This window comes from Sciurus carolinensis, chromosome 13 (assembly GCF_902686445.1).
Source record: "Sciurus carolinensis chromosome 13, mSciCar1.2, whole genome shotgun sequence".
Taxonomy (NCBI): Eukaryota; Metazoa; Chordata; class Mammalia; order Rodentia; family Sciuridae; genus Sciurus; species Sciurus carolinensis.
The window spans coordinates 37,111,932-37,128,261 of record NC_062225.1 but is presented as its reverse complement, the minus strand read 5'-3'; the positions used below and the strand labels follow the sequence as shown (position 1 = coordinate 37,128,261).

The window sequence follows — 16,330 nt, the reverse complement described above, 5'->3', positions numbered from 1 at the left end:
CTTCCTCTAAAAATTTAGTAGATTAAGGTGGTTTACTTAGAAATCTGATTATAATATAAGCCCTCTCAATACTAAGTTCCACAAAAGCAGAGAACAAGTCATACTCTGTTTACTACATTCCCAGTTCTCCTAACAGAGCCTGACACATAATGGAAATTCAACATGATTTGATTCCTTCAAAAATTGAAAGAATTATTAGAATTAAATCCAAGAGTTTGGAGCATTTTGGACTGTGACCCATGCACACGCACCTCTGCATTCCCTCTGGTACTTTCTGGTCCTGCCATTCAAAGTACCACTATGCCACCAGTAGAGCTCAGTAAGTCTGGTTCCTGGGAAACTGTAGCACCTAACTGGGTGGCCTATTTAGTCTGTTATAATCCAGACTCTTTTCTGTCAATAAGGTTGTATTGATGAAGAGTAATCTGGACCTTTATCCCTGTGTTCTCATCTAAGAAAGGTAAAGTTACTGCCATCTCCCATGGAGTGTCTACCTAGCTAACCAGAGAATGACCATTATCTTCCAGATGTTCTCAGGCCAACAAAGCATCTGATTTATCATTAAAACTAATTAACATGATCAGTTTGTTTTCTTGTTCACAAATGCTTTATCCCAGAGATTCTTAACACTGCTCTTTAATGAAATATACTCACTAAAATAAATTAATTTTCCCTGACTGTCCCCCAAAATCAAAGTAATGGAGAGAATTTCTGAATTCTGACTTTTGTTTCCAGAAATTACCCTTTAGAGTCTCTATTAAAGATAGCAGGTAAACGGTGCCTATGGATAGAGAAATGTTTTCTCAAATCCCAAAAACTCAGTTCACTGGGTTTGTTTTTGTTTTTCTACATATAAATGTCCAAAGCACATTTGGAATTTTAAAACTATACACTGTACATCTTCCATTTTTAACAGCATTTTATGAGTAAAACTGTTCTAAATGTCTACCACCTATTTAGATCTATCAACATTTCAGGTATTCTACAGGTATATCACAGTTTCTAGATACATATTACATCACATGAACACATTAAAACACATTTAAATTTGCAGAGACTCCTAGAATCTTACTGCTTGTGTGCTTGAGATTTCTCAGGTTCTCAAGTTATAGTGATTTCTGACATTTTATTCTGTCCCTTGTACTCTGCCGCCATCTTTCCAGGTTTTTCACTCAGTGAGTTGGCCGTGAACTATAGGTTAAAATACTGTCATTCTCAGATTTCCCCAAACATGTACCCTTCACTGTGTTCAACAACAATGTGGTTCTCAAATTAAGTCAAGAACAGAGAAATTCCTACTTTCTTCCATGAGAAAAGTTTGATTCTTTAGTACTGTCAAGTAGTTTTTTTAATCTGTGTGTACTTCTGAAGGATGAACCATGGAATTCTGGAAGTCTTCCACTCTGAAACCTTTTATGATCTTCTTGGGTTACAACAGAAGCCATAAACACAACATTAAGCTTTCTATGTTATCTTATGCTCCTAAGGACTTAGAGAAATGCATACCAATGGGAACTACTTTACATTAATAGCCTACTTTGAAAATATTTTACAGGGCTGGGGTTGTGGCTCAGTGGTACAGCACTTGCCCTAGTACGAGTAAGGCACTGGGTTCGATTCTCAGCACCACATACAAATACATAAATAAAATAAAGGTCCATCAACAACTAAAGGAAAAGTTAAAAAATATTTTACATTTGGGGATGAGGGTATAGCTCAGGGTAGAGCACTTGCCTAGTGTATGTGAGGCCCTGGTCTGATTCTGAGCACCACACGCATAAATAATAAACAATTTTCATGTTTATAAAATATTTGGGAATTCTGCAAAGAAACATAAGCATATATCTAAAAGGTAAGACAAAGATCACAAATCACATGAAAAAAATGTGCTCACACTATTTCCTTCATGAAGATGAAACTAACTTACCAGCTATAGGATCCATGGCTTCCCTATTGCTTGGAGAATATGAACTCTGAGAAGAAGAAAGTCCACCAGTAGAACTGCTAGTAAAGTGCATATTTGATCTACGAGCACGAGGACCTCCTAATCCCCGGCCAGGGTGAAACATTCTACGTACATGTCGAACACCACTCGATTCATCATAACTCAAAAGTTAAGAAAAGGATCAAATATTTCACAGAAATTAAAAAAAAAAAATCAGCCCTTGCTAGATAGACCTAAGAAATTCCTAAGCCGTCAGTATTTTAAATCAACACATTTAGTTTAGAATGTAATAGCTGTATGTGACAGCAATTCAGGAGGCTGAGGCAGAAGGAGCACAAGTTTAGAGATAGTAAGACTCTTGTCTAAAGAAAGGATTTAAAAAAACAAACAGAAGAATATAAATGTAAATATCCGAACTCTAGGAGGCCTATAAACCCTAAAGAATACTAAAACATAAAGCACAATGCATGTGTAAATGTTTGGGTGTTTTTAGGTTGCACATGCAGGCAAGGATAAGCACAAAGTTTAAAAAGTTTCACTGCAGGGAGAGGAATTTCAGAGTAACACTGCCAAATGAGGTCAAAGACACTGCCTGGTTAGATATCAACATGCATGAACATTCCCTTATCCTGATCTCAGTACTGAATTTTATATATGCTTACATTCAAGTAACCACAATTAGTATCAATTTTATTTCTGAGGAGCTGTATTAACATACAGCTACTGAAATCTCCATTACCATCTTTAATAAAAAAAGGAACAGTATACTATAAATTTAGTAGATAAAAGACTACTTTGATTATGAGTTTTAATCTTTGTCTTACAAGTTTTTCTTGAGTTTCTTTTGTTAGTGGACCAGAGAGAGATAAGCATCTATTTATCAAGAAATCAGATTTCCAACAGTGTAATTCATCTCACACAGCTGAGTGTGAATCAAACTGAAAGTCTTGAGAAGCAAATAGCTGTCAAAACTGAAGAAGACAACTTGTGATTTCACATGGGCAACTGTGTGTGCATGTTGGGGGTGGGAAGCCAGACTATAGAAGAAACTTTTTTTTCAAAGAAACAAACAGAAAAGCTTTATCATGCAGATTGTGTTACTAGATTCCCAGTTTTTCAGCTGATGGTTCCGAAGTCAATTTAAGGATAGGTGAATAGTTCCCCAAAGCCATCAGGTACCATTGTCATGCAGTTTCTTGTTGGCATTCATAAGGATGGTTTGGGTTCCAGTGAAAGTGATGTTATGATCAGTATATTTTAATTTTAAGAGCTGGCCAGGCACGGTGTTGCGTACCTGGAACCCCAGAGGAGGTGGAAGAAGGATTAACAAGTTCTTAGGTCAGCCAGGGCAACGTAGTAACTGTACACAAATAAAAAATTGAAAGGGCTGGGGATGAACTCACTAGTGAGCATTATGCCCCAGACCCTCACCTGAAAAAAAGTAGCTGGGTGTGGAGTGCACTTTAAGAGGCACACAGAGAAGACACCCCTTGATGTTGAACATGAACTTACTACAAAACAACATTGGAAATACCTGAAAAATGAACATGTTTTCAGTATAGCTGCCATGGCAACATTTTGTTTTATACAGCTTGATGGTAAGAAATCAAAAAACATATTTCTTCTTATTCTTATGTTTTGTATAATTTCATCTTTTCTTGGTAAAAGAGACATTTATTAAAATCGTATAAAGAATAGACAGATGATGAGGAATATTCCATTGAATGAATACCAAAATTACAGGAAGCTCCAGAATAAGCTGAAAATTTCAGGATGTCTACTTGATTTTAAATAATTTGTTTCATCTCTCCATGAAGATGAAGTGTGGATCAAGCATAACCCTTTTTGGGTGTTGTAAAGGATTTTTTTATACACAATGCATAGTGACTCAAATATTCTCAACCCATTTGGATTTTTTTCATTTCACCATTTCACCAGTTCCCAGACCAGTTTGGGTTTCTAGTTTTGCAAGCTGGTTCCGTTTCTTCATCTTTCCATTATTTTCCACTTATCTTCCCCACCTAAATCTAAAAAGCCATAATCCCAATTAGAAAATTGGGAACTGTGAGCAAGGGAGCTGTAGAATGAGAAAAATCACCATTTTCTTTCCCAAAAGGTCTAAGGTTGAAATTTTGACTGCCATAGGATAAGCAAAAGAATCAAAAGAAAGTCTGGCAAGAGAAAAAAGTTCTGATTAGCTCTTGAATTGCTTCAAACTACAATAAACATTGGATTCTTTTTATGAGACAAGATTCTACAAGGTAACACAGTTGTAGAAAAACAATTCCTGACCTTCTGGTTAAAGCATTCAGTCTACAAAACTAATCTGGTAAACCAGTAATCTCAGAGAATACAGCAAAGAATTATTGAGAAAGGAAAGAGTATGCAGAAATGAAAGTAGGAAAAAACTAGACCTGACTTTATTCTATACTTCTAAGAGAAGAAATGGCTCTCTTTGGAGAGAGGGACCCCAAAAGGGAGAGAAGCCCCACCATTATACCTCATCCACAAAAGGGTAAGGGTGCAGAGGAACAGAGAGGGAAAGTAAATAAAGCTCCTTTATATTTACCTAATCAAATTTAATTTGAATTCACACTTTCCTCTTTTTTATGAAATCACCTTCCCAGAAGACCTATAAAATCAAATTGCCTTTAAAAAATCTGATTGAAATGAACTAAAGATGATGAGCAAGTCAACTTTCACTTAACAAATATGGTTCATACAACTATTGTAGGTATATAGAAAGAGAAGAAATTGCCTTTCAACATTGTGTCACTTTTAGGAAAAGATGAAAGAAATCAAAATAATTTGAAGATTAGTTTTTCTCTTTTGGGGATATAGTCCTTAAAAATAATCAAAATGACAAATGTTATTTGTTGCCTCTTAAAAGGATATTAAATCTCTAGGGGCTCTGTGTTCAAGTGTAAGATGAGCTGCAAAGTCATCCGTGACATGATTAGGATCGCCTCCAGGTAACGCTGCACATATTGGACAAATCTGAAATGAAAATAAAGAGAGCAGGTTTAATAAATAGATACTGACCAGACATCTTTCTGGACCAGCATTTTGTTATAAATTTTACTATTAATATGTTTCAACCAGGCAAAAACACAGTAGATCTTTAACTAGTGAAGTTCAGTAGAAACTAAGCAAAAACTGTTGTACATCAATGCTATCACCCACAACTAAAACACCTTCTCTCAGAATCACACACAACAGTTCTAGACAGACAGTTAAACTTGATCTCTGGAAAGACCTTCTAATGGCCTGGCCAATTCATATTTGCATGGTCTTTCAAAATACTTTTTCATCCATTAAAAATACATAAAAATATGCTTTTTAGATGCACAGTTACATCTAAGTCTAGTCTTGAATGTTAAAGACAGACATAAACTAATAGCATACTTCTCCAAAGTTAGCTAATCTTAAGGACTGCTCCCCAAATGAAAAGGAAGAGGTCTGATAAAAATGTAACTGTGCAAACTTACATCCATTCAAGGTGATACAATAAGATAGATATGGTTACTGACAATACATAAATATGCTCTGTAAATTCATGAATGCAACTTCACAGGGGAAAACAGGATGCGGGCCCATTCTAGAACCTTATTTCTGGAGGGATAGGCAGTGTGGTAGAAGTTTGTAACAAGGTCAAATTCAAGGAATAGAAGATCAACTTCCCTGTGGCTCTTTTAAGAGATAAAAGGAAAAAGCAAGAATAAAATAGAGTATACAGAGGCGGAATTCACAGGAGGCCTGATAGTTTGGGAAGCCAATTTCTGAAACAACAGTTTTCAACAGAACTGGAGAAAAAGTGTGCATGGGAAGGGAAGGACAGAGAGATTGGGAACTTTAAGATGAAAGGCCCTTATTGTTCCAGAAAGTCAAATAGGCAAATAGTGGTATTAGAGGAGTGGTCAAACCTTGAGGTGGGAAAAACTTTAATCTTAACCAACAAGGGCCAAGAAGGAAGTCCTAAAGCAATGGGGCATGACCAAAGGCAGCCCCCAAGAAATGCAGTTAAAGTTGAGGTTTGTGCCTCTCCATGGTTAAGATGGCTTCAGGATGAGACAGTAAATTCATCTCACCAATACATGTTTCCACATGTAAAACTGAGGCCATCAGTAGACTTTATTGTCTGCTCACAATAGAGAGGAAGAAGGAAATGGGAAATGTGAGATAGAGAAGGATAATGCTGGGGTGTGAAGTGGAAAACAAACTACTCTGACTCCTAGAGCCTAACCAAACACAATTTCCCATCTTCCAATGGCAAAAAAAGCAGAAATCTCTTGAATATAACTCTGATTATCAAATCAAACCAGACTCATGCCCAAAAGGTCAGCTGTTCTGATTGGGACTCTGGAAAATAGTCTCAATAAAATCTAAAAGACATTCACTAGAAATAGTGACTAAGCATGACAGTGTAAAAAAGAATTAGGGCACAATGGAATGTACCTAAGGGGAAAATGAGAAAAAAGTAAAGTCAGATATACATGTGCGTTTCTTACAAGATGCCAGAAAGATGCTGAGGTCATATTTTTTTCTTTGGAGAGAACAGTAATTCTATCTGCTCTTATGTTCACAAACTATCAATTCTCGCTTTACTAGAAATTCAGGTATCATTCCTGTGCTCTGATAATGGTTGTTAGTGTCTGATACACTTATTTCACTCTTCATGTGCTTATGTCTTACCTGGCTAGATTGTAAATTTTTCGAGAGACTCAGGACAGTGTGTTTTATCTTATATTTTTAACTGGCCAGACTTGCCAAAAACAAAAAGAAAAATAAGACTGAAGGTTTGAACTAAAACAAGTTCTAGTTATTTCAAAAAATAAGCCAATATTATTTTTTTTTTGGTAGTGCTGGTGGTGGTGGTAGTGGTAGTACTGGGGATTGAGCCCAGGGGCATTCTATCACTGAGTAACACCCCTAGCCCTTCTTATTTTTGAGTTACTAAGTTGCCAACCTTGGCCTCAAACTTGTGATCCTCCTGCCTCAGTCTCCCAAGTAGCTGGGATTCTAGGTCATTTGTCACCCTGCCCAGCTCAGCTTAGATATTTTTGAGACTCTTAATTTTGTAACAATTAAATATTGGATTGCTTAATAACAGTGTAAGATTTTTATCCAAAGAGAAAATTACCACCAAAAGGAAAAGGTATCTTTTCCTAAGAGATGTCCCTTTAGATTGGTCTTTGGATAAAATCTATACACAACTCCAACAGCACAAAGATAGTGTCAGAAGTTCAGTACTTTGAAGGAAAATGCTAAAAAAAATTTATGCATGTATGTGTGTATTTATTTTTGAGAATGATCTTGCTATGTTGCCCAGTCTGGCCTCGAAAACTTGCAATCCTCCTCCTGCCTCAGTCTCCCAAGTAGCTGCTACTACTATACTCAGGTGTGTGCTACCACACTCAACTCAGCACACATATATTCCTAGAAGGAGACAGAACAGGAAGAACAAATGCCAAAAGTACTAAAAGTACCCCAATTAGATCATCTACAAACTAGAAAAGCACCTCTTAGAAGTAGATGTAAAACAAAATCAAGGGCTAGGGACGTGGTTCAGTGTCAGTGGTAGAGTGTCTGCCGGGCATGCCTGCGAGGCCTTGGGTTATAGCACCAATCAACCAAAAAAAAAAAAAAAAAAATTTCAAGATTCTCACTATTCACTAATAGTCCAATAACTGTAGTTCTTAGCACTTTTTTCTTTGCTTTGAGCCCAGGACCTTGTTCCCAGCCCCCTTTTCAGTTCTACACCCAGGATCTTTTAAATAGTAGGATGAAAGTGTTCCGAGAGAAATAACACACAAGCAATCCACCAACTCACTTTCATAATGACTAGAGATAAAGAATTACTGAGGATAGGGAATTACTAAGATGTGAAGATCACCTAGTTTCACAGCTGGCACACAAAATGAAGAGAACAGATTTAGATCCAAGTGGAAGATGTTGTCATGTTGGGGGCACATGAAGTTAATTCAGCTGAGAACCTGGAAAGGAAAATTAAACTCCAGTGCTAATAGGACCAAAGGCAGAGCCATTTTTAAAGTTTTATATTTTATGCTTAACAGGTGAAATCATATTTAAAAATAAAAACTCTGAGCAGGTCCTAAGTTCAAGGTTGTGTTTCTATAGTTCCATTACAGAGGAAACAAGAGAAAGAAAGAAAAATGAGAGCAAAGTGTGGCACAGGAAACACAAAAGAAGAACAGATTGGGCTGATAGGAGGGAAACAGAGATCCACTCTACCTTTCACATACTGCTTAATTCTGAGAGGGCCTTTATTTCCATATCATCGTATCTAATGCCTTTATAGGACAGGAAAAATCTACACAAAGGGTGTGGGCTATCATCTCTAAAATGTGACAGTCTGCCAACATTCATATTTATATTTCTTCTGCCACATGCTACAGTAAGTAGTATCTATTACTCATGCAGGAAATTTTCATATAACACATGCGCTTAAAATTATGACAACTTGCCAAATACTGAATTGTTTTAAATCAAATCAGTCTTTCCTACATTTGGCTAAGAATATAAATTACCTGGAGCAATTGTTAAAAATATGTTTTCCTAGGCCTTGAAAACATGTTCTAGGAGGGGGGTGAGAATCTGTATTTTTAAACAAAGGTCCCGGATGATTCTTATTCTTATAATTTAATAAGTCTAGCAAATACCATTTAAATATACAATGGGACAGAAAACTTATATTTCCCTGTTATGTGAAACACCAAATGCTGTTATTTATAGAAGCAAAAAAAGAAAAAAGAAAACCCCACTTATTCATAAAAGGCCCTGCTATTCTTGATCTTGTCTCTGTTATTGTTCAAGTCTTCCTCTTCTTTATCTTGCCACTGAGAGTCACCATCAGTCCTGCTTTTTATCTGCAGCTCTTTTGGGAACCTTTACCAAACAAGGTGAGTTTTTTGAGTGGAATGGAGTGAATGGAGTGTAATGGAGTTTCTATTTTTCCAGGTGGTCTCAGTGCACAGCTGCCAGCAACTTTTCATTGCACATTTTAACACAGGTTTTTTCTAATGCCTAGAACATATCTCTTAAAGTCACTATTCCACATATAAACCCGTGTCACGGCTCAATGTAAGAAAACTTTATGGCACAGGCTATTTGTCCATTAGAAAACCATATAAAGTCAGCAGTGTTCTTTTGTTTTTAAACAAGAACTCCATGTATTCTTCCCCATACCGAATTCAGATTTCCTCCAGAGTCTTTATTTTTTTATTTATTGTTTATTTATTTAGTGATGCTGAGGACTAAACTTTGCCACTGAGCTACACCCCAGACCTTCTTATTTTTTAATTTTTAAGACAGTTTTTCTCTAAGTTGCCCAGGCTGGTCTCAAACTTGTGATCCTCCTACTTTAGCCTCTGGAGTAGCTGGTATTACAGGAATGCGAACAACACACCAGGTCCAGTCTCTCTTGAAGAAATATAACCGCATCAGACAGTGTTCTCAATCTGCATACTGTGTACAACTTTAACAAACAGTAAAGGAGAAGTTCTGCTATGTGATGTAGTAATTTCTTTCCTGGGGTGTTTGTTTTTGTATTTTGGGTTTTTTTTTGTGTGTGTGTGTGTGTGTGTGTGTGTGTGTGTGCGTGCGCAGAGACTCTTCACAAGAAGTTTCTTGCCCATGATATTCACTGCTACAGAAAACCTCATTTTAAAAATCGCCTATGTGGTCCATCATAAAACTTGGCTTTCACTAAAGCTAGAATGCAACATGATAAAGAAATAGAATATATACTGAGTACTGAGAGCTAGATGGGGCTCTTCATCATACAAGGTAGATCTACTCAGAAGTATCATCCTCAGACTATTCAAATGCCTCTGAATTGAGATTCTAGGTTACCATGCTTCTTGTTAACAGCAAACACCCTCCTTTCATGAAATAAAGCCTTGGCATTTGGCATTTGTTGAACTAGGTTTCTGGATCACGAATTTGATTTCAATCTCATATCTAGTTAATTTTAGATCCATAGTAAAACTTCCCTTTTGAGACTATCTGTTCAAATACTGTGATTTCTCTACATCATTTTTTTTCCTCCTACTTTTTGGTGACATCAGATGTTTGAAGCAACTGTTACTTGGTAACCATGATCCTATAAGGGTCAGGACAACTTCTTTGTACTTTCTAATTTTTCTATGGTCTGTGCTCATGTACATGATCATTATGACTAGGTTTAGTCTGTTTGAAAAAAACTACAGAATCATGCAGACTTTACCTTATTTCCTTCCCAAAGGACAGCCTTGGTAGCATGGTGGTGGAGAAAGTAATGTCATTCCTCAAAGGCAGTGAAATGTCTATTTACTGTCCAACAAATCAAGAGGACAAGTTTTCTGACTTAAAGGTTTTCTTTTATCTGATCTCACTTGATTGACCCAATTTTATATCCTAGTATTTCACAAACCAATAAATGCCTCACCATCCCTCCCCACTCACTACTCTTTCTCAACACTGCATCTTGATTTCTGTGTCTTTCCTCTGAAAAATTCTGTTTTCTTCCCATTCTTTTAACTTTTTGAAATTACATCCTTTTTTCAAAAACTAGCTTAGGTCACAAAGCACTCTACTTCCCACATTACTCTCTAATTGAGTCAAATAAGTTAGTTTGGTCTTTAACCACACACACCATGAGATCTGTGTGTACAGAAGTCAGCTTTGAAATTGGTTATCATGTTGACACTTATTGTACCCTTACTCCAAGAATCCCATGATTTTGGAAAGCAACACTTTACACCTAATGTTTTTCCCTTTCCAACCTCTTAATGATTTGCCCAAGAATTATCTAGTATAGTATTTCTTCTTTTATTTCTTAAGCAGTGTTGTTTCCCCCATGCTTTTCCTTGTTTATAGCCAACAATTCAGTTACTTTTTGCTCAGGCTCCCCCACTCCTGTGTTTCTTTGCTTTCTGTCCAGGCTATCAAAAATAGCCTTTTTATGTTTTTCCCCTTTCACAGTCCTCAGTCCTTTCCCCCTGTTAATTTGGCTGAGTCAAATTATGACATTAATTAAGGTTGAAAATTTTTTAAAAAGTATTGTCCTTATTTAGAGGAGTAAAATAGTTAGGATAAAGTTATCCTAACTTTTGAAGAAATATCAGGATACAAGGAAGAATTTACCCATTGCCATAGCTCTATTCTCTCCAAAAAAGCTCTGCCTCTGTGAATTTGCTTTTTCCCCTAAACCATCGGCACAAGAAAGATAAAAACACAATTTCAAGTCAAATTACTTTACTATGTTTCAAACTAACTTCCTAAAATAAGATTAGACAAAGTGTCCTGAAACATCTTTCAAACTCCTGCCTACTTATGTGCTTTACTGTGCACCTAGTCTCAAACCAGGTGTCCAAAGGACATTTACCAAAAATAGCTTTTTCCCCCCCTTGTGGTGCTAGCAATAGAGCCCAGAGTCACATGAATAACACCCCCAGACCCAAAATGGTCCCTTTTTAAGTTAGGGTCTTCTTTTGTCACCTATATAATCTAAACAAAACAACTAAGCCAAATCATGAATGTGGAATAAGACAGAGCCCATTCTAGAATTGTAATAAATGCAATTCTCTCATGTTACTCTGTAACTGAATCCCTATTTCCAGGAACCTGTGCTACGAAATCCAGGTGAGTTTGTAAAGCTAAAGTTCTGATTGGCTATATTTGATACCATGGATTAAAAATGCAGTATTTACTGAGTGTTACATAAGTGCTAACTTCATACTCTAGGTTAAAAAACTGTCAAGAGAACATGGGCACAGTGACACACACCTATAATCCCAGTGGCTCAGGAGGCTGAGGCAGGAGGATCACAAGTTAAAAGCCAGCCTCAGCAATTTAGCGAGTACCTAAGTAAATCAGCAAGACCCTGTCTCAAAATAAATTATAAAAAAGGGCTAGGGATATGGCTCCTAGTTTATAAAAACAAACAAACAAACAAAAAACCTATCAAGAAATAAGAACACCATGTGATGATGGAGTGATACATCTACAAGTCAAAGAATGCCAAAGACTGTTGCTAAGTCAGGAGCTGAAAGGAAGACATGGATCCTCAATCATTATCTGTTCTATGGATGAAGGAAATCTTCAGGCCCTAAGCTCTTGAGGACAGAGACATTCTCTCCCCCACTTCATCTCCAATAAGGAAAGAAAAAAATGTGACTATTTGAAATATGTGTATCTGTCAAAAGGATTTGAAATCAGTCCCACAAACAGCAACTTTTTTAGTCAATAATTTGTTCTGGGGCAATGAAAAAAAGCCAAATAAGGCACCACTGCCATGCTGAAGTGATAATGTGCATCCCCACCTGTGGTTCTATGTCCCAATTTACCTGTGGGTTTGGTACCATTATCCCCACTTTAGAGATGAAGAAACTGAAGTTCGGGAAAGTTAACGATGCTTATCCAGCGACACGTATCTTCCAGAAGACAGCCATGTGAAGACAGAGACACAGGGGGTAGCCGTGAGAAGATGGATACAGAAACACATCTATAAGCCAAAGAGTGGCAAGGATTGCTGGTCAGCATCAGTGCTGAGAGCAGTCATGGAGCCAACTCTCCCCAACAGCCTAAAAAGGAACCAGCCCTTTTGACACCTTCATCTTGGACTTTTGGCCTCCAAGAATGATGACAGAATATGTTTCCGTTGCTTTAAGCCACCCAATGTGTGACCGTTTTTTAACAGCAGCCCTAGCAAACAAATACACAGCCCTTCACACCATCAAGAAGGTATAGGAAATATTTTTGTTGTTGTTATCTTGGCTTGTGGGGTGGGATGGAGGGGGAGATGACCAACAAGAAGGCTGGAGGTATGGCTCAGTGGTAAAGCCCTTGCCTGGCAGGCTGGGTCCCTAAGTTTGATATGCAGCACTGTGGGGGACAGGGACAACTAGCAAGAAATAAGCATAATTCCTGCCACCATGAAAGCTCACATATATGATTTCATTTCTTTTTAAAAATTAGTGCATATTTTTCAATATTTCTTCAAACTGGAATACAATACATGTCTCTCTTGAGTAGTCTCCTTTTAAAATTCAGCTCTAGAAACATCTGTAGCTCATCCTAAAAGGCAGATTTTCTGATCATTCTCAACATAAGAGTTTTAAGAGTTTCTTTCAAAGAAGAGTAATACACCAAAAAGAGCCATCAGAATGGAAAAACAAGACACAAAATTGTGTACTAATACTGTAATGCTTATAAATAGGAAGGAAAAAAGAAGAGAAGAGGTAACATTATACTGAGTGAACCAGTTCCAAGGTCAGTGATAACTTAATGTTTCTGGATCTCCTGTCTAATTAAAAATTTAATTTATCTCATAAAAATCCATGGATTTCATAAATACTAGGCTGGTGATGTTTTGCTTTGAGAACACATATGGAAAAATCTATGCTATACATTAACTTTTGGGCCTTCTAGAACAATCTAATTTGTAGCTTTTTGTACCTTGGCCATTCATTTTGCCAACAGAAACACAGTTCCTTTTAAGAATTGAGGGAGCACTTGGTTTCTTAGGCAGATTAAATCTAACTTTCTGCTGTGGCAGTTAAATACAAAAACTAACTTCTGCTTAAGTATGAATTACTTCATATTAAATAATTTTTTCCCCTTGATTCAATTCTCCCCATTTTACTTCTAAGTAAAATAGCATTCAGAATGTTGGGGGGAGGGCTGTTTACACATAAAAGTTTAAATCTTTACATGTGATTCAGAAAGTCCTAAGAAGTTTAAGATTTGTTTTAATGATTTATTTTTATTTGTTCTTCTTAGATATACATGACAGTATAATGTATATTGACATATCATACATACATGGAACATTCTAATTAGGATCCCATTCTTGTGGTTGTACATGATGTGGAGTTTCACTAATGGTGTATTCATATATGAAAATAAGAAAGTTATGTCCGATTCAGTTAATTGTCTTTCCTATTCACACTCCCCTGACTTCCCTTCATTCCCTTTTGTCTACTCCACTGAACTTCTATTCTTCCCTCCTCCCTTACTGGGTTGAGCATTCACATAGCAGAGAGAACATTCAGTCTTTGGTTTATTAGGATTAGTTTATTTCAGTTACCACAATAGTCTCCAGGCACATTCATTTACCATCAAGTCATAAAGTCATTCTTTTTTATGGCTGAGCAATATTCCATTGCATATATGTACCACTTTTTTTTTTATACATTTATCTATTGAAGGGCACCTAGGTTGGTTCCATAGCTTTAGCTATTGTGAACTGAGCTGTTATAAACACTGTTGTGGCTGCATCACTACAGTATGCTGATTTTAAGTCTTTTGTGTATATGCTGAGGAGTGGGATAAGTGAGTCAAATGGTGGTTCCATTCCAAGTTTTCTGATGAATCACCACACTGCTTTCCAGAGTGGTTGCACCAATTTGCAGTTCCACCAGCAATGTATGCATGTACATTTTCCCCCACATCCTCATCAACACTTATTGTTGCTTGTATTCTTGATAGTTGCCATTCTGGCTGGAGTGAGATGGAAATTTGATGTAGTTTTAATTTGCCTTTCTCTTATTGCTAGTGATGTTGAACATTTTTTCATATATTTGTTGAACAGTCAGATTTCATTGTCTGTGAAGTGTATGGTCAATTTCTTTACCCATTTATTGATTGGGTTATTTGTGGGGGTTGTTTGTGTTTGTTTGTTTTGGTGTTAACTTTTTTGAGTTCTTTATATATCCTGGAGATTAATGATCTCTGAGGTGCAGGTGGCAAAGATTTTCTCCATTGTATAGGCTCTCTTTTTACATTCTTGATTCTTTCCTTTGCTGTGAAGAAGCTTTTTAGTTTGATACCATGCCACTTATTGATTCTTGATTGTACTTCTTGCTCTTCAGGAGTCTTGTTGAGGAATTTGGTTCCAAAGTCAACATGGTGGAGATTTGGGCCCACTTTTTCTTCTAGTAGCCACAGGGTCTCTGGTCTAATGCCTAGGTCCTTGAACCACTTTGAGCTGATTTTTGTGCAGGGTGAGAGGGATTAAATTTCATTCTATTACATGTGAATTTCTAGTTTCCCCAGCACCATTGTTGAAGAGGCAATCTTTGCTCCAATGTATGTTTTTGGTGCCTTTGTCCTCAGTATGAGATAACTGTATTTATGTAGGTTTTTCTCTGTGCCTTCTATTCTGTTCCATTGATCATCAAGTCTGTTTTGGTGCCAATACCATGCCATTTTTGTTAGGATAGCTTTATAGTATAATTTAAGACCTGGTACTGTGATGCCTCATGCTTCACTCTTCTTACTGAGAATTGCTTTGGCCATTCTCGGCCTCTTATTTTTCAAAATGAATTTCATGACTGCTTTTTCTATTTGTATGAAGACCATCATTGGAATTTTAATAGGAATTATATTGAATCTGTATAGTGCTTTTGGTAGTATAGCCATTTTGACAATATTAATTCTGCCTAAGAACATGGGAGATCTTCATCTTCTGAGGTCTTCTTCAATTTCTTTCTTAGTTCTGTAGTTTTCATTGGTAGAGGTCTTTCAACATATTTTCTGTACAGAAATTAAACCTTAGGTATATGCTGATGTCTTGGGAATTCACAAAACTGGAAATGGCATAATTTGGTCACGTTGAAAAATAACTCCAAAGAATCAGAATTGTCCCATTTCTTTAATGTTGTCCATAATTCACTCTAGTGGCAAGCATCTATCTTAGCTGGAAGAAAACTCCTATCTTAAGCCCTACTCTTTGTATCTTCATTGGGAGTAGTTACATATTTTACTTATAGACTTTGAGAAAGAAAAGGAAATAGACACTGCTTAAAGATGTCAGTAAGAAGCTGAAAACACTGGGCACAGTAGCACAACTCAGGACGCTGAGGAAGCTTTATCATGCCAAACTAATTTAAGTGTATTAGAAATAATAAAAACTCACATAATTCCAGCAACTTGGGAGTCTGAGCCAAGTTTGAGGTCTTCTCCTGAAACTTAGTGAGACCCTGTCTCAAAATAAATAATGGGGGCCAGGAGAATGAAAGCTGGATGGGAGAAAGTGACCAAACACTAGCTAGTAACAACAATTTTAGTGAAGAATGAGAAATGTAATCAATCCAAATTAGAGTATGTGTTATTTACTCACCGCCCCCAGTAATGGAGTTTGGATCCAGTAACGTACTGAGTTACAACCCCAGTCCTTTTTATTTTGTGACAGGATTTCACTAAATTGCCCAAACTATAATCAAACTTGTGATCCTCCTGCCTTAGCCTCCCAATTTGCTGGGATTATATGTTTGTGTTGTTTCTAATAATTTTAAATGAGTCTGGTGATAACAAAGTTTTGCATTTTTCTCTTCTCAAGGTCATAACCAATTTGTCAGGCACAACTGAGTTTGGTAGAACAGC

At 36.8% G+C, this 16,330-nt stretch overlaps 1 protein-coding gene across 1 annotated transcript in view; it reads right to left on the bottom strand.

Annotated features, from left to right (window-relative positions):
- Kcmf1 (potassium channel modulatory factor 1) overlaps positions 1–16,330 on the bottom strand; it is a 79,587-nt gene that overhangs the window by 6,171 nt on the left and 57,086 nt on the right. Inside the window, exons 4-5 of the mRNA XM_047522204.1 lie at positions 4,841–4,942; positions 1,928–2,102 (exon numbers count right to left, since the gene is read on the bottom strand). Of these exons, the coding sequence (XP_047378160.1) occupies positions 1,928–2,102; positions 4,841–4,942 (277 nt within the window). The remainder of the gene's footprint in view (positions 1–1,927; positions 2,103–4,840; positions 4,943–16,330) is intronic.